General features: G+C 46.5%; 1 protein-coding gene across 2 annotated transcripts; it reads right to left on the reverse strand.

The window, feature by feature from the left end:
* Window positions 1-218: 218 nt before the first annotated feature.
* LOC135829032 (intercellular adhesion molecule 5-like) lies at window positions 219-15,227 on the reverse strand. 2 transcript variants are annotated; one of them, XM_065341438.1, is made up of 7 exons: window positions 12,260-12,278; window positions 10,359-10,535; window positions 8,013-8,138; window positions 6,706-6,867; window positions 2,103-2,303; window positions 1,250-1,339; window positions 219-804 (listed from the first exon to the last, which is right to left on the reverse strand). In XM_065341438.1, the coding sequence occupies exons 1-7, from the start codon at window positions 12,261-12,263 to the stop codon at window positions 539-541; spliced, it is 1,026 nt and encodes a 341-aa protein (XP_065197510.1). In that variant the 5' UTR covers window positions 12,264-12,278; the 3' UTR covers window positions 219-538. The 2 variants fall into 2 exon arrangements, with proteins under 2 accessions (XP_065197510.1, XP_065197511.1); XM_065341439.1 differs by lacking the exon at window positions 12,260-12,278 and adding an exon at window positions 15,138-15,227 and having other exon boundaries at window positions 223-804.
* Between the last annotated feature and the right edge of the window lie 3,615 nt (window positions 15,228-18,842).

Genomic DNA, 18,842 nt, shown 5'->3' on the forward strand with positions numbered 1-18,842 from the left:
GATTTATTACGAGTACGATTACTATTGAAAAACTGAGCGAGTATTCGAGTATTCGGTATAATTGTTTCACCCTTAAAAAGAACCATGTTCGGAAGGGCTCTTTGTGTTTTTTGGTTGGGTAGGAGAGGGTATGGGATGGGATGGGAGAGGGTGGGGAGGAGTGAAAACTCCGATCATTATGACTTCAATGCTAGGGAGCTTAGGTACCTCGAGCACTCTCACAAACTGCCGCAACTCGCTCTGAGTCAAGCAAACATATCCAGAGCTATCACCTCAGTGCTGACACATTGTTATGCATGCAAAAGCGAACACACACATGAATAGCTAAGAAAAGGATACTTGTAAGATATCCAATTGCCCAGCATCCTTACATATACTAAGAAAGTTGCGGACGCCACCCAATTGCATTATGAAAGAAAATGGGGTTTGTCAACTGACAAGCGCTCCAATTAGTTACTATTCACAATCTGCACATGCGCTGCATTAAGTTAAAAATTATTTTATTGTGATGCTGAATATTATTGACGTTTCGGGCCAGTCACCCATCGCCAGAACAATCTACAAGGAGCGAACCTGGCCTTTTTGTAGCAAAAGCAAGCAAGAGCTCATAATTATATGTATCCTTACGTATGGTGATGTCCTTGAAAGCACGCGATCCATGGCGATTACTGGCCGAACAACGGTAAGTGCCGCCCGGCAAAGAAGGGCCACAGTATCGGAAAGAGGTCTGGCTAAGTGAGGTGAATCCAGGCGGAAGAGATCCGCGATTGTAGGTCATCCGGTACGTCAGCGGTTGTGGAGCGCCTGTTTTCAAATGGAAAATAAAACAATTTTTTACATGGAACGTCAAAATAGGAGACAGTGCGGCACAAGTTATGCATTGCAGCCCACCAATTATACTGAGATCTTGAATATTATCAGATAAGCAAACTTTATCATGAAACTTAGAGCGACTATTGAGGTAGCTAATGTCACTATACTGTACTGGACATTCCCTAAAATATCTTGTTAGGCAGATTGAAGAAGACAAGAAGTCAAATAGTTGGCTAAGCAAAGTACGGTTTTTGGTGGTGATGGGGGGGGGGGGGAGGGAACCCATCACTTCAATGGCGGATGGTCAGGTTATAATGACTTGTAGCGTAGCGTTGGAATTGAAAATCAAAGTGCGGTTTTGTGGTTGTGATGATGGAGGAGGGGAGGGAGAGAAGGGGAATGCCCTTCTACGTTTCAGTCCTTTTACATATCTTACCATCCACTTGGCAGTTGAAAGTCGTGCAGCCTTGCGGTGAGGATGTGCGTGTGAAGTGTACCACCCTCACAAAGTTTTCCACAGGAGCAGCTATAGAATTCGGACACAAAGTACATGTATTTGAAGAAGAGAGAAAAGAAAGGATAAAGGGAACAACTCTGATCGTAGGAGCTGAAAGTTCCCGAAAGATTCTTGTTTCAGCCAGCTCAACAGAGTGAGGTTGGTGATTCTCCCCGACTTCCACTACCTGGGTCTCCCCAACTTGAAACTACCAGGGAGAGATGCACAATGCACACTGGAGCACAGCTAACATCACAGCAATAGTACTTCATGTACAGTGTGCTGTTGCGGGAGGGGGGGGGGGGGGCTGAAGAACGATTCAGACAAAGAATCCCATGGGCAGATACAGGTTACATAGTGGCTCAGTTCAACAGGAAAAATGGCGGGAATGTCGCTGATTGGTCGTTTCCTGGACAACGAGACAGACCTCGTTCTAAATTCATGTACAGTGTGTGCGCAACCGATGTGTTTATGCTGAGACATCCATAAACTAATACACAGTCATGTAGATACTCTGTACCGAGTCACATCACATGACAGTTATTGACTACGTCGACACTCTTTGAGATCGACCTGCGCAAGGAATTACATGTTGTGCAGGCTTTGGAAATTTCATTTTTCATTGTTATCACGTTCGGCCTCATTTTCTCTGTGCTGCGTGGATGAGTCCACAAAGGACGAAACAGATCTGTCCGCAGATTGAGTAGTTATGCAGGTGTACGATCCGCTACAAATCTGAACCCCCTGGAAATTCATGTGTGCATCAAAAGATCGTTATTACCGACTACCTTACCAACAGTGACGTCGATGCTCTTAGAGACCGACCTAGGCAAGGAATTGCTAGCCGTGCAGGTGTACGATCCGCCCAGGTTGGCCAGCGAGGTATTGCAGTGGGTCAGGACGTTGCCAGAGACAGTAATGCCTCGGTGCAGGAACGGAGACGGCACTGGAATTTCCTTGTAACGAAAGCGATAGCTCAGTGGCTCAGGGTGGCCTGCATGATATAGACAGCACACGTAACCATGGATACAACATGTCTGAGCATTAGCCTACTCTGGAGATAACTCCAGCTCACGACCAAACTGCCCAGGACTTCTTGGCGACACTGCGTGAGACATTCGCCACATAGAACCTGTTTTCAGGAGCTGGCATTTTGAGATCAGTGTGCATGCTGAGGAAGGTCTTCTTGGCTGAGCTTATGCGTGCGTGCGTGCACACACACACACACACACACACACACACACACACACGCACGCACGCACGCACACACGCACGCACGCACACACGCACACACTTGTACTTGCTCACTGCCAAAACTGGTCACGTGGGTCTCCCCGGGAGAGGGGAGAGAGACGCAAAAGAAATCTTGTTTTTTACACGCACATACACACACACACACACACACCTCAGACCTCAGACCTGCCCATCGCGGAAGCGATGATAGCGAACATCTATGTTAGACATAGCAACTTGTGCTGCACACACACACACGCACACATACATGCACACATATTATTACACACACAAACACACACATACACATACACACACACACGTGCACACCGCTTGCATTGCTTTGCATTAAACTTGATCATTGGTTACAACAGATCCTACTTTTCATAACAAGTAAAACTTTTTTCTATTGCGATGGATAGAGGATGTGCTTGACTGAATGCTATGCAAGACTCAACGGGCATTTTTACGAGCTAACGGAAATCACACTGCAGGCTTGACTAGATGCCAGGCCGCCCGCTCCTTAGTTTCGCAAAATGTTATTTCACGATACAGTCAGACCTCGCTTATCCGTTCCTCCTTTATCCAGATCCCTCGTCATCCAGCAGAAAATCGTTGGTTACCGATTTACAGCATATGCCATGCATACATGCAGTATGTGTGTTCAATTATCCGGTTCCCTCGCCTATCCGGGTATTTTTGTGGAAAACGGATGCGTGCGGTTAAGCGAGGTCTGGCTGAACAGTTTCTATGCTTTACCCTACCTGGCTGCAGACAGATGGAACTCTCTTCCACCAGGGTGTCGCCAGGCAGCTTCCTTTGAAACATTCAGTGGCATATTCCACGATCACCTAGGGTACCCCCTAGCAATACATAACGTCTGCGGGGTCTGCCTTGGTGAAACAACAGATGCTACTACATGAGAAGTTTTCCTATAACAAATTGGGTGTCGTAAACTGGGTGATGCACGGGTTTGAAGAACTCGAAGAGTGCAAGCCAAGAAAGCAATGGTGACAAATCTGGTCCAGTAAAATAGAAAACATCAAATCAAATAGATAAAAAATCCAATTAGAACTCGGATGTTGTGTCAGGACGCCGCATGTCTCAGTTAGGCCTTGGCGGATAATGCTCGAAAAGGTGGCAGATTCTGCTTTTTTTGCACCGAAATTGGCAGAACCATACAAACCTTATGGCGGGCAATTCCTCGAATTCTGCTCCATTTCTTTATCCACATACCAAACATGCATGAAACTTACCAGAAAAAGTACCGAATTCTGCCAATTTTTCTGCCGGCATTATCCGCCAAGGCCTAGTCTCAGTACTCTGTCAGTTTTGTGCCTAGTTGTTGCACTTTCTGACTGTATATAGTAGGGCTGAAACCATTATACCGAATAATCAAGTACTCGTTTGATAACTCTAACGATCGAGCAATCGTTCAGATTACCGATTACGATTATTTTGCGTTTTTAAAAATTTAAATTTCTAATACTACATGTATATGAGCCAGAGCGCGCTAAAACATGACCACAGCTTTTTTTGAAAAAGTCGAGAAAATCGCGATTTGAATTCCGCGGCAAAAAAATACGAAGTGCAGTGCAACGCGAGTCGCTGTTGTTGTTCTCCTCGGTCGACTGGACTGTTCCGGATGCATTTCTTTGTTGCAAGTAAGTTTATTTGTTTGAGTTTGTATTCCATGTTGCGCTGAGTCGCCTAAAACTGGTCGTCATCGATGTATCGACGGAAGAGCCTAGTAGTAGTAATATACTGCGGAGCGGAAGAAGACGACATCCTCGCACTCCATGCGCAGGATAAAATATTTTGAGGACTCGGGTCGGAAACAGAAGGAAGACGATGATGGCTACAGCGACGAGTCATTTGAGGGCGACACTTTCATCGAGCGTAAAAGAATTGATGCTGGTAGTCACACGATCTGCAGTGACGAGGAATTCTACTCTGATGACAATCTGGCAAGCGATTGGCATCGACACTGACTTGGGAGGTGAGTCGGCCGATGATTTGGCCAGAATGGACATCGCTGCACATATCCGGGACAATGCCAGTATTGGTTGCAACTGCAAAAACAATCAATGGACTCTGCTGCTCCCTCAACTTGCTCAAGTCGATAATTTGAGTACCCTTATGCGGAACATCGCTAGCACGAGCAGTAGGCAGCGAAAGCAGTACTCTCTGGCGAGCGGAGAAAACCGTGTGCAGATGGGCTTTGGTGTGGGGAATATGAGTGCGACGTCGAGTATGTTGAGGAAGACGGTGTGCAGCAGTGTATATCGTATATCTGAAAGTACAGGTGGAGTGTGATGGAGAGGAAGTGGCGTGTCAACTTCTTCGTCCGTCTACAGATGTTGACCGTGTTTTCGCTGGCAGTTCTCCAGTGGTGCTCCAAACAGGAGGTATTTCGGACACCCAGCTCAGCTGCCATAGAAATTTTGGATGTGGCTGAGTACCTGTCAGCTCATGCTATAAGACCCTGGACAGAGGAACTGACCCGGAAAGGATGAACCAAGGAACATATCAGCAGTGTGCAAAAGTGACAATCCTATTGCTGTACATAGAATTTCTAAATTTCAACAGTGCTGCATATAATACCATTGTAGCAACACTTAGACATGTCAGATCAATCCAAAACTTTCAGACAGTGAACATTAGGTGTGTTTGATCATTTTTGAACAAAAAACTGAAAATCGAATTTTTGGTCTGTGGTCATATTTTAGCGTGCTCTGGCTCATATATACCTGATATACGCGAAGTGCAAAAAGCTTTCTCCTTACTCCGAGTTTCGTGTTCAAAAACACTCATCAGACGAACCTGTTAGGTCTACATATAGGTCTACATGAGTCACATTGATTGTAGTTTTTGTGCAAAATTTTGTACATATTTCCACTTTTGGCCATTCCACGTACATATTCCAGGTGCGGCCTCTTAAGGGGGCAGCCTACCCATAAATTCCATATGGCATTCAATTGACCGTAACTTTGGTGTTTCTCAGTGGATTCGAGTGAAATTTTGACCACACACTCCTGCCACTATGCTGGCCCTCAGGACATGATTTACAAGTTCTTGCGCCTCACTGACAGGCTTTCCAGGCCGGAAAAACTCAAATTTCCGGCATAGTGCCATGGTGTGCTAGCCACCCAGGAGCCAAACAAATGCATTTACAATTTTCACATTTTCGTGCCCATTCTGTCCGTGCGCGGGACCCAAACCTAAAACAAGTCCAGAAGCAGCCATGGGTGGTGGGGTAGGGCCCCTCAACGTGGCCCTGCAATCTGTCACAACGGAACGAGTGGGCGTTCTCTCACAGACTCCCACAGACCCAAGTCAATTTTTGAATTTTTTTAGGTTTAGCACGTGCTACGAGGTCGTACCTTTGATACAACATCCAGTGCTGGGACGTCCACAGCAAGCCATTTCCACAGCGCTGCACACCAAATCCAGGATACCCTCAGAAACCGGCAAAGACTACCACTCACGTTCCGCTACTGCCTAGTACTGAATCCTACCTGACTTTTTGACACGACTCAAACTTGCCAAAGTCACTAAATCAACGTCAACTACAATAATCAAGCCACATATCTGAAACGCCACGATGGTGCTGGCAAAAGTCCTGCTGCACATGGCTCAAAAACGTGATTTCTTGGACTTGGAGCAAAATTCTGCACACTTTCGCATGTTTCCATGATACGACAAGTTGCGCACGGTCTGCTCACATTCAAATACAGTGCTGCCAACAAATGACAGCGTGCAACAAAAAATCTTTCCTTGCAAGGGCACATTTTCGGCCATAATTCTTGAACAGCTGGTCAGATCGGGACACAATTTTCAGAGAATTTGCAGCTATTCATGCTCTTTCAACTGATGTAGCACTCGATATGAATTTACAAATTCGACTTTTCAGCGAATTTTTGGGTAGTCTGCCACCTTAAAGATTATAATCGAATAATCGATCGTTATGATAAAGAGTAATCGATTGGGCTAAATGGATGATCATTTCAGCCCTAGTAAGTAGTATATAGTATCTAGTTACAGTGATGGAGAGTTACTCCTAACTCGTATCCATAATGTCCTTTTCTTTTCTATAAATCCAATTGAAAAAAAAGAACCAAGTCAACTAGGAAATATCTATACTACAACTAGGACTTACGTACCTGTCGCCGTGCATCGCACCTCAATACAATACTGGTATCGCTGTCCGCGTTGCTGGCGATTCAAAGTTCTCAGGTCGGTGATCTCGATGAACGGGGCCGGCTCCCGCCTGCAAGAGATAGGTTCCACTAGTCCAGTGTATTGCTCCAGTAAGCCCGAGCGAACTGCATTTCAAGAACCGGTGATAGGATCAAATAGAACAGGACGAAAAAGTCACGGTTCTCGTGAGACTCTGCTAGAAGCCGAGTTTTCCGCATTCGCAGTAACGCCACCACCCTCTAGGATCAAGGCGCAGATGCAGCTCCTAAAGCGGTGTGAGATGAGTAGATCTGACCCACCACAAAGTGTTCGAAGACCGAAAATCCCATTCACGGCATGCATATGTCCCTCAAGCCAGGATACAGGGCAAACCACTCAGTATTCACTACTCTCACAGCACACTATTTTCAAATTTGATTTTTATAAATGGTGTGTATAATTGTTATACACACCATCAAGAAACTAGAGGCCACATGCCACGTACTGCTCTTTTCTCTCCGAAACTCAACACTTGCAAGCCAGATATGAAGGAAAGAAAAAATCATCAGTCACACCACCGGGACTCAAATCAGGGACCTTGCTATTCGCGAGCAATGCTCTAACCAACTGAGCTACAGTATGACTCTTATCCACAGTGATGGTAAATCTATCCTTCTTCGATCAATCCACATCTGGCTTGCATCATACTGGCAACTAACACCAATCAAGAGGTGTTAGTTGCCAGTATGATGCAAGCCAGATGTGGATTGATCGAAGAAGGATAGATTTACCATCACTGTGGATAAGAGTCATACTGTAGCTCAGTTGGTTAGAGCATTGCTCGCGAAAAGCAAGGTCCCTGGTTCGAGTCCCGGTGGTGTGACTGATGATTTTTTCTTTCTTTCATATCTGGCTTGCAAGTGTTGAGTTCCGGAAAGAAAAGAGCAGTACGCGTATACGTGGCATGTGGCCGCTAGTTTCCTAAAACTGAAATTCTTTGTGAAGTCCAAATTTGAAATTACCATCAAGAAACAATTTGTTTATTCTAACAAGCGTGAGTTTCGAAGTCTGAAGAAAATATTGAACGGTCTCTGCTCGAATAAGAGCTACACCACAGCTCAGTGCTTAGAGCATCGCTGGCCTCAAGCCAAGGTCCCTGATCCGAGTCCTGGTAGTTACAGTCAAAAATATGCTTCAGACTTTCCCATGTGTATTCCCTGTACTGTGTGAGTATTCGGCGAGTGTGTTCACAGTGTTGCAGACTCTGACAGTGCTCGTTGGCCTTACGTACATCTGCGAATGGCTGATCTTGTCACGGTGATCTCCTTGTACGCCCGGGAGCCCTGCGAGTTGCTGGCCTCGCAGCGATACTGGCCATGATGTCGGTTCTCATCCATGTTGCAGATGATCAGAGAGCCTGCAGTGCCAAATGTGTCCAGAATCACAGCAGAACATTGAGACACAGTGGAGCACACTCTCTAATACTAGTACAGCATACTCTGTTTCAATAGACACAAACAGGGCCGGTGTGTGCACTCTAATACTCTGCACACTTGTTTTGGGCAAGCATTGACCACTGAGGGCACGGATCTCGTCTCTCCCCCCCCCCCCCTTTCACCCTACCTCAACGTCTGTACTCTAGTCCTATCTTTGTCCTCCCCGCAATTTATTCATCTGCCTCGGATTTTTATTTACTTTATTTATTTCACCTTCCCGTGGCCAGGGAATGTGATAGGCCAATATGGAGGGAGGGGAGCGATAGCCAGCCATGGCAGCAAGCAAAAACAATGCAAAAAGACAATTTACAAGAGGCAATTACCTACACAGGGTGAGGCAAAGAGAAAAAATCTGAATGAAGAATTCGCAGTTATTAAAACTCAAACTTCATTTTGAATTTGAAATCCTTTAGCGTACAAGATGATTTTTTGACACTTAGTAGACTCCCCTGCTTCCCATGCGAAAACATCTCATCAGAGCTTTACGATGTACATGTGTTACATTTCAGGATTGCTGTCTGCCGTGAAACGAGGCAGATTTTTTGTTGTTGTACTGTATCGAATGCCGGTATTTTACTTCCGTGACTCACATACCTGCCAAGTACTGAGAGTGCTTTTTCTGGATCGCCATGGCAAAATCCCGGGATTTGCCTTGGTTTTTCGGGATATGTCGTATTTTTACCAAAAGAATCCTTTTTCAACTTTTGATGGCACCGACATTTCGATAATGGTGATCATCGGATCACACTTACACATGTTCACGACTTAACCCTTTGAAGCCCAAGGACGAGTATACTCGTCCCTAGTGATTTCCCAAGGACGAGTATACTCGTCCAAAACGCGCACTGTGTACACATTGAGCATAGATCACTGTACAAAGCTTCGTATCTCCGTTGTCCTTTCTTTGATTTTCACAAACGATAGCTTGTTGGAAAGGTAAGGAAAAGACCTTTCCAGCGGTGTGTCACTTGTGGCAGCGCGATGCGAAATACCCGAGCGACAAAGACCGGAACGCGGTTGAATACTTCTAAACTTTAGAATTTTGAAATTTTCGAGTAGAGCTCGCGTGCGCATGGGGTTTCCCCATGACTCATACCAGTGCAGCCCATGCGCGATGGGTACCAAGATGACCGCTTGAGCTTCAGCAGCACGGAGAACTTTGAATCGTTGTTTTGTGTTGAGTAAAAGTCATGAACCGAAGGAAATTGTCACTGTGGGTGGTGTATCTCGTTCAGGCGCGATAGAGCTGCACTCAAGGGACTTGGAGGCGCTTCTATTGCTTCTGCTTAGTGTCTAGTCTTTATCATTGGATGGAGGAGATCACAAGCTTTTCAGGGAGCTCCAGATCATGAAATTCCATTGCTGGTGAGTGAATTATGAAATTTTGAAGTCGACCATCCGTGGTTGCGTGCTGCGCGGTGCGAGTGCCTGGGAAATCAGAAAACCCAGCTGGGCTTCAAAGGGTTTTTAAAAAACGGAGGTTTTTCAGAGACTGCTCATGGAAGTAGATCCACTGGTACTGCAGGCTATGGCGGTCCGGGATCCACAAGGACAATTACTGGCCTGTGACAAGTCATTTGAAGTGCTCCAACTCCAAGTACAACTTGATATCAAGCTTGTTTCTTGTTCACTGAATTTCGGGATAATCGACAGGAATTTTGGGATCGCGGGAGTTCATCCAAAATTGCGGGATACTCCCGAAAAATCTGGATACTTGGCAGGTATGGACTCAGCAGTACAGAGTACTACTACAAAGAGGCCCGAAAACCGATCATACGGAGATAAAAGGAAAAAAAGGAGCAAACCAAAAACTAGATGAAGAGGTTCTAGGGTACCCCATTAACAAATAATGCATAAAATACGTACCAGAAAATGGTATAAGAACACTGCATTATGCTATCATCACCAAAAAAAACGGTCAATGCTGCACATGGTAGTCTACTTTCATGTGCAGCATTGACCGGATTATTTTGGCGACACCATGATAGTATAATGCAGGTAAATGTCATGCGTAAGCTATTGTCTCAATCCAGTTCCCGAAGTTGCTTCTTCCACATGCACAAATCCACTGAAGCCCATGTTCAAGTAGTAGCAGTGTCGTGTATCTGGGAATGAATCAACCTCCATCCAATACTACTTACCTTTTCTATCTGGGGTAATTTCGGGATGTCGTGCACAGCTGTACGCTTTATGACGAATCTGGTAGGAAATCTCCCAGCCGGGTGGGCCCAGCACGTGGCAATTCAGCATCAGACAGCTCGAGTTGATCTTGGTCAGCCATCTGCTGTACGGAACGTTTTGGAAGTTCAGTGACAGGCCTGCAGTGGCATGAGTAGAAATGCAGGAGCAGAAAGAACGACATTGACAGCGCCTGTGTCACAAAGCTGTACACTTTGGCATCAATTTTGACCCTTTTAGGAAGGCTTTGGGCTTCATCACGGTTTGGACCAAGAATCTCAAACATTTTCGCTACATCAGGATGTACAGGATATGCGGATCTTTTTGTTCAGTAGCTGATTGTTGCTTGGTGGCTTTATTACTATATTCACATACGTAGCTCGAAAACGATCATGAAAGACGATAATATTGGAACTAAGATAAACTAGACAGCTAGTGAACAGTGGCTATACCAAGACCCCGCTGCAGTGATGGTGGGGCATGTGGTAACAGTGGAGGAATGGTGTTTTTTAATTTTTTTTATTTATAATACTATTTTAATTCCGGTAATCACAAACCCAACTCGTAAAATAATTACGTGGGAAAAACAAACAGCTACTGAGTAGGGGCTGCACTGTACTGGGTAGCAGTGATGGTGAGGTGCCAGGGCCTCCACCGACCAAAGGTCTCGGTTTCAATGCGACAAGCACGCACCAGGATGGTGGGGCATTGATGTGGTGGCGGTGGTGGAATGGTGATGGTGCAGGCGCTGGTCACGGTTGGTACTATTTTTATACTGGCCGTGGGTCTGCTAGCGGGAGTTGGCTGTGTCAATAACCTTATAGACCATTGGTTAGAAGTCGGAACCGTCGCCATGCTTCCCTCAACTGCTGCCATTATTTTATTATACAACTCCGGGACAATCACATGGTCTCGGAGTCACGGAGAACCGAACCATTGCCCTTGTTTTTGTGCCTGTGGGTACGTGCATGACCAAGGCGAAATTGGAGATATCGACTTGCACAGCTGTTCTGGTTTTCTCAGACATGCTCTCTTAAATTCACTACAAGAGGATCCCTGTCCATTAAATTTTGTCTTCCTCAGGCAAAAATGCAAATACAAAATTGATACAAATGCAGGAGCGAAGGCTAACCTATCAGCGCGCCCCTAGCGCCTCTCCAGGCTTTCAATTCTTTTATTTTCGGCCAGTCCGCGGCTACTATACCTCTTTTTAGCCTTGGGGGTTAGATTGATTGCTACCCTCCTACTCCTAGGTTGTTGTCGCCTCGCCATTTGGTTCCTTCGAAGTAGTAAAACATTTTGTCTACATCATCAACGTTATATTACATGTTGCTGGCTGACAGCAGTCGTGTTGGGAAACAGTGACCTTACTCGTCTGACGAAGTTAAGCATCTAGGACTGACTCTCGATTCAACTTTAAGTTTCAGTGCCCACGTTAACTCCCTCAGGGAAGACATCGGAAAGAAACTAGGTGCTTTTCGACGTGGAAGGAGGAACCTTGCTGTCCAGGCCAGAAGGCAGTTCTACTTGTCAGTAGTCCAGAGCAAGGTCGAGTACGCCAGCACTACCTACGTCCACTGCCTCACTGACAATGTGAGAGAGCAGCTGCTACGCATAAGTAAGAGAGCACTTAGATGCATATTTGAGCATGAAACATTCACGCGGACATCAAACTTGCTTGAGCGATACCACATAATTAGCTTAGACAAAAGATATCATACTAAGTCCATATTCTTCGTGTTCCGTTGCATCCACAATATCTGCAGTTCACTACTCTCTGACATGTTCTCCCTTCGCCGTGACTGCGCTCACACAGACACATGTAGAGTAACCCGCGGGCAAGTCAATTATTCCCTTTCCTTACCCATTGTGCAAGCTCAAGCTGGATACAGATCTATTTCATTCCTTGGTGATGACCGCTTTAATGCGCTTCCCGAATCCTTTCGCACAAATCATATCCCCAATTCATTTCGCCAGGAACTTAACAATTATTTCATTCATCTTGGGCACCCTGTAAGAAGACCTTAGGGTCTGTTGGGAATGCCCAAGTAAAAAATAAAATACAATACAAAATACCTTACTACAACCTCTGTTGTTCACGGTGGTCTCCACCTTGTTACATGCAGTCAACCAGCAGCATGTCTCAATACAACAAGGTTTTTCTAGTACAGTGTATCATAGTGCTAGTTTCTGGCAGGGAGGGGGGGGGGGGCTATACACCAGGCACCAGTTTTTTGCACAGTCAAGAGGCTATATTTGGCCAGACACTCTGGTGCCTACAGCAGTGAAATTAGCCCGGATCATTACGATTTCCGTGTCGTCCGGGCATTGTTCCTTGACATGGTAGGAGTGACACGACACGAGATAGCAGCCTGTTCGCAGTCACTGCCTTCACTCAACACTGCCACAAATGGCTCATGCAATGGTGATCTCTGGAGCGCACTAGTGCTTGTACGCGAGTATTTTCCTGAACTCGATCCGATTAGGACTGGCATCGTAAAGAGGTCTGCGTCAGACTACAACTACTTAGCACGAATTACTCGAGGGTTCACCCGGGGCAAGGGTGTGAGGCCTGGTACATGTACATGTGTATGGTGGCAGATCTTCTTGCTGCGTAGATAAAAAATTATCTCGTTATCAAAGGTAAACAATACAGAGTAATATGCTTGAAGCGGTCACGTTTAGGAGGAGAAAGCGACTACAGTCCGTTCATTGGAAACTGGCACCCTAACGTGTTGGTGTCTCCCACACATAGTTGTAGATATCGTAAAAACAACAGTACATCCTGCATTCTATGACCTGTGCAATTGATCCTTGCCACATTTGAGGCCAGTAAAGCCCAAGCACAGGGAAATAGAAATTCAGCCAGGTTTTGCAAAATTAGGACAGGTATGCCATGGGGAAAGGTATTGAGAAGCAGATCCCAAACCCAGATTTTTGAGATTTAAAGTGGGTTTTTGATCCCCAATTCGGCCCAAATCGGACTGTCAAAAGCCAGCGGGACAGTTTCCGATGAATGGACTGTAGACGTTAGACGCGATTTACGACCAGAATTCTCGCTGACGGGACAACGTGTCACACGTTCTTCCATCGTCCATCATGACTAGACACATACTCCCAAAACGGATGCCATTGGATCATGCGACCCCTGTGCAGAATGAACAGTTTTTGTCTTTTATCCTTCGTCACGCAAATAAGAGTTAGTTGAACACTTACAGCAAAGTCTAATGATCTGCCAATGTACAATGTATGCCCTGCCCTTATGATCATAAATAGAAACAGTAAAAAGCTAATGAGCTCTCGGTTCAGCTGCCTCTACACCACTGCCACACCCACATTTTAAAGCCACTATCATTAGTTATCTCTGCTCTCTGCCCTTCCTCTCCTCTGTGTCTCTCTTTGTCTCTATCTCTCTCTCTCTCTCTCTCTCTCTCTCTCTCTCTCTCTCTCTCTCTCTCTCTCTCTCTCTCTCTCTCTCTCTCTCTCTCTCTCTCTCTCTCTCTCTCTCTCTCTCTCTCTCTCTCTCTCTCTCTCTCTCTCTCTCTCTCTCTCTCTCTCTCTCTCTCTCTCTCTCTCTCTCTCTCTCTCTCTCTCTCTCTCTCTCTCTCTCTCTCTCTCTCTCTCTCTCTCACTCACTCACTCACTCACTTTCTCTCTATCTCTCTCTCTCTCTCTCTCTCTCTCTCTCTCTCTCTCTCTCTCTCTCTCTCTCTCTCTCTCTCTCTCTCTCTCTCTCTCTCTCTCTCTCTCTCTCTCTCTCTCTGTCTCTCTCTCTCTCTCTGTCTCTCTCTGTCTCTCTCCCTTTCTATCTGATGCTTGAAGTACGTGTACTGTGCAGCGATGCCAGTCAGTGACTTTGCCAAACTGATTAACCTCTCAGCATTCCAGAGCCGCCTTTGAGTGCTCATTGCTCGAACACTGGCTGGTTACTTGTAGGCACTCACAACGTAGGCAACGGACTATCATAACTATGTCTGGCTTCTAGTGGAAGTAGATCAGCGGATGGCGCAGATAATCAGATAACCACCAGGTGTGCAAACGATGTCCTTTACGCCTGCGTGTCACACTTTTCCCAGGCATGCTAAATGATGAGATTGGTGTCACCGGACAAAGCCAGAAACGATTGCACGAAGACTGACTCAGAGATCATGCACATGTACACTGTTCTTGTCACCCGTGATTTTGATAGCACTGGTATTTTCTACGCTCTGATCCTCGACAGTTATCCTCTCGGAACGACACACACACACACACACACACACACACACACACACACACACACACACACACACACACACACACACACACACACACACACACACACACACATACTGCACCCTTTCCACCACAAGCGTATCCCAGACACAGGGTTGCCATGATAATAACCGCGTGCATGACAGAAACTGTGAAAACGTAGAATGGCCCCTTGTCGTACAGGACAAACGCATCGCTCCAGACTGATTTCGAGGCGACCCTGTGAGAGAGCAGCTCAGCAAAAGATCTCTGGGGTTTAAAACATGCATACCGGAGTATACAATCTCCGGTGTGTACATATACAGTGCTGACAACTGAAATCCGACCCCATGAGCGGTGCGCTCACATCGCACCCGAAATAGAGGCCGCTAGAAAGTGAACGCGCCGCCCAGGCCTGCAGGCGCTCGGATTTCAGTTGCCAGCACTGTATTTCTAAGTTTAAACGACGAGATCAGCACAAACACAAGCACATAGACGCGCTCTCTTACTTTGCTATGAATCCAGTGAGATGAACAGGAACGGCACACCATCGTCCCAGTCAACAGTCGTATCAGCCAGCACGATTCCGGGGCACGTGTGAACACAAAGAGGAAAACGCCACAAAGATGCACGTTCTGCTGCAGTATATGTACGTGAACCCCAGTCGCAGGTAATAATTGAATTTCCTTCGTCTCATGGACAAGACTCGGCTGCAAGGATGAAGCCTCACAGAACAATAAGAACAATGGGCGTGCATCTCCCTTGCACGTCGTGTCTCCACCCGCGGCCCTAGTGGCGTACATGCAGGGCTGGTGTAAATTGAAAGAAAAGACAAGCCCTTCCACCATCCGTGCTTCACATTGCGGGATTGTTCCCTTCAACGTCATGCTCAAAATTGCTATCTATTCTAATAGCCCTCTCTGTTCAACATGTGAATGAGTATGAACCGAATCTAGGAAATACATGAGCGAGTCGTTGGAACTGCAGGTTGCAACTCACCCCGGATACAGCTGCGGAGCCGAAGCAAAGCAGAACAGCCAGTCCGATCATCAACGACGCGCGCGCCATCGTGGTAACCTTCAGCAAGAACAGCGAACTAACTTGCAACTGCTGTCGCGTCGAAAGGAGATCGCCGAGTACAATCAAGAGTATTTCTGTGAGCTTATATACTCTTGGTAGTTCAGTCCGAGCCCAGTCGTGGTCCCAGCTACAGCGAGACACGGGCACTTGTCTATGTTGTTATATCCTGAATTGCAACGACAGTGTCTTACTGAGCCGCATGATCGCCTACCCCCCCCCAGGAGCTGCATCCCTAATACAGTACTATCAAGGGTATAATAACCTCTGGGAGGTTACATGTACTGTATGACTTGTATTCTTGGTCCAATGCGGAAACGGGGGAAACATGATGATGATGTGATGTTTCTCGACGTTGTCGGCGCTATTCTGGACACATAGTCCAATGTCCGAGGACTTGACGATCAAATAGGCGATTTCGGTGTGCTCTTCGAAGTCGTGAGGAGGGGGGGGGGGGGTAGGATACCTTGTCGTCTCATCGAGCCACACGTTGGAAGGCTGTTGGAGTGCGCATCGAAGATGTGCTAGGGCTGCTAGCCAGTTAGTTGTAGAACGTCATTACCCACGTGCACAGGCGCTTTTTGGCTGCATCATATTGCCCGGGTCGAGCTCTTGTCGGCGGGATCTGCGCCAACTACAGAAGGTACAATTCCAGTTTAAAGGGGAAGTATACCCTAAAATCAAATTTTCACCAGTTGTAGTCTTCGGGGTGCTGAGTCGAATGGTCTTGGTCCGAGGAAGCTGAGACGCTCCCTTCCTACTTGAATCCCAATCGAACTCGCGCACTTCCACCGAAACTGGGTGACTGCGCCCTACGAGATGGGGATTTGTATGCAAAATGTCACTAAAAGCACCATTTCGTTCTTATAAAAGCACGGATGACCGCGATTGGCCCATATGTTGTAGTCTTTTGGACGCTGAGTGGACTGGTTTTGGTCCGAAAAGGCTGCGATGCAGCGTTCCTCCTTTATTCCCAATCGAACATGGTTGAACAAGCGGTCACGTGTTCCTGCGTACACCAGTCACCTGGTCACCGTGCCTGCAGGGTACAACTTACTAGCCTGTTTGACCTTTTTTGGGTGCAGTCCTGTCACTCGAGTTGAACTCGAGTTGAACCTTGGTGTGAAAGTTGTCGCCTGCTGGCGTGGTGACCAGGTGATTTGGGCACCCAGGAGCACGTGACCGCTTCTTCAACCATGTTCGATTGGGAATAAAGGAGGAACGCTGCATCGCAGCCTTTGCGGACCAAAACCAGTCGACTCAGCGTCCAAAGGACTACAACATATGGGCCAATCGCGGTCATCCGTGCTTTTATAAGAACGAAATGGCGCTTTTAGTGACATTTTGCATACAAATCCCCATCTAGTAGGGCGCAGTCACCCAGTTTCGGTGGAAGTGCGCGAGTTCGATTGGGATTCAAGTAGGAAGGGAGCGTCGCAACCATTCGACTCAGCACCCCGAAGACTACAACTGGTGAAAATTTGATTTTAGGGTATACTTCCCCTTTAACGGCTATGTCATTGTGCTACCGATTTCACGTCTGTACTCTTGCCCACACGTGTCAGCTCGGGTCAAACGTCACGTGGTAGATCTGCCAACCAGATACACAATGCAAATGTACTTTAAACCCGGGTGTCACTGTACTTCAGAAGTAGTTGAAAAGGACCATAGATTTAAATTTTCAATTGGTTTGACTATCGTCTACTCTATTGACTTCTTGTCCTTCATATTCGTTTTTTCGCATCAAGCACCACACACCACAACTGCGCTCGACACATTGCCACAGCACACCATCACTGGCATCGACAACCCGACACTTCCGACATTTTTCACATTCGCTGGGTTTTCTTGCCCGTAACAGAAGCTTTTCGAGACTCGAAATGAAAAATTAGATAAAAAACAATCCTGGACTGCCTAAATGGTGTAGGTGAAGAGAAGGCTAAATGCAAACTCCGACAGTGGAAGCCGGTGGTACCTGATGTCTGCTGTTCCACTGAGCTCGTCTTGGAGGGGGCAGTGATCATCTCCTCTCCGTCGTCACCTTCTCTCTGCCTCTTCAAGCGAAGTCTGCGCACACACTCCCAGACTACAATGGTTATGTAGATGAGTTGTCTGGTGGTGGAGTTTTATCATCGCATGACGTGGGACTCGAACCCGGAAATTCTAACGGCACCGGATTCGAAGTTCTATGTTTATGTTTATGTACACAAACTTACTTTGCTCTGGAAACAGCACACGAGCACTCGACCAGCTCCCAGTAACCCAGAAAAACTTGTAACTACATGTACTTGTGAGGTGTCATGAAAACTACACTCTCAGGCGCCCGGCCCACACCCCGGGGAAAGAGGAGAAACATGCGTGATGATCAATTCAGTAATCGACTCTACTACAGTGCATGTACTGTCTGTAGTAATAATAATAATAATAATAATAATTTGGAAAGGATTGGGAGAACTTCAAATTCAAAGTATCAGTCGGGGAAGTGAACTGCCTGAAAAGAGAAAAAAACGCCAGACCCACCAGGACTCGAACCTGGGACCCTGCTTGTCATGAGCAATGCTCTAACCACTGAGCTATGGGACCAGGCTGAACCTAGAGGGCGCTGACAAGTTTTTCACTCCAAAGGCAGCTCACAACACGTGCCACACATACTGATGGCACTTGGGTCTTTTTCCCTCCCCCAGGGGACCAACCACGGTCAGTTTCTGGAAACTACCAGAGGTGAAAGAAAGTGATTAAATTTGGAAAGGATTGGGAGAACTTCAAATTCAAAGTATCAGTCGGGGAAGTGAACTGCCTGAAAAGAGAAAAAAACGCCAGACCCACCAGGACTCGAACCTGGGACCCTGCTTGTCATGAGCAATGCTCTAACCACTGAGCTATGGGACCAGGCTGAACCTAGAGGGCGCTGACAAGTTTTTCACTCCAAAGGCAGCTCACAACACGTGCCACACATACTGATGGCACTTGGGTCTTTTTCCCTCCCCCAGGGGACCAACCACGGTCAGTTTCTGGAAACTACCAGAGGTGAAAGAAAGTGATTAAATTTGGAAAGGATTGGGAGAACTTCAAATTCAAAGTATCAGTCGGGGAAGTGAACTGCCTGAAAAGAGAAAAAAACGCCAGACCCACCAGGA

The sequence above is a fragment of the Sycon ciliatum genome, chromosome 13 (genome assembly GCF_964019385.1).
Source record: "Sycon ciliatum chromosome 13, ocSycCili1.1, whole genome shotgun sequence".
NCBI lineage: Eukaryota > Metazoa > Porifera > Calcarea > Leucosolenida > Sycettidae > Sycon > Sycon ciliatum.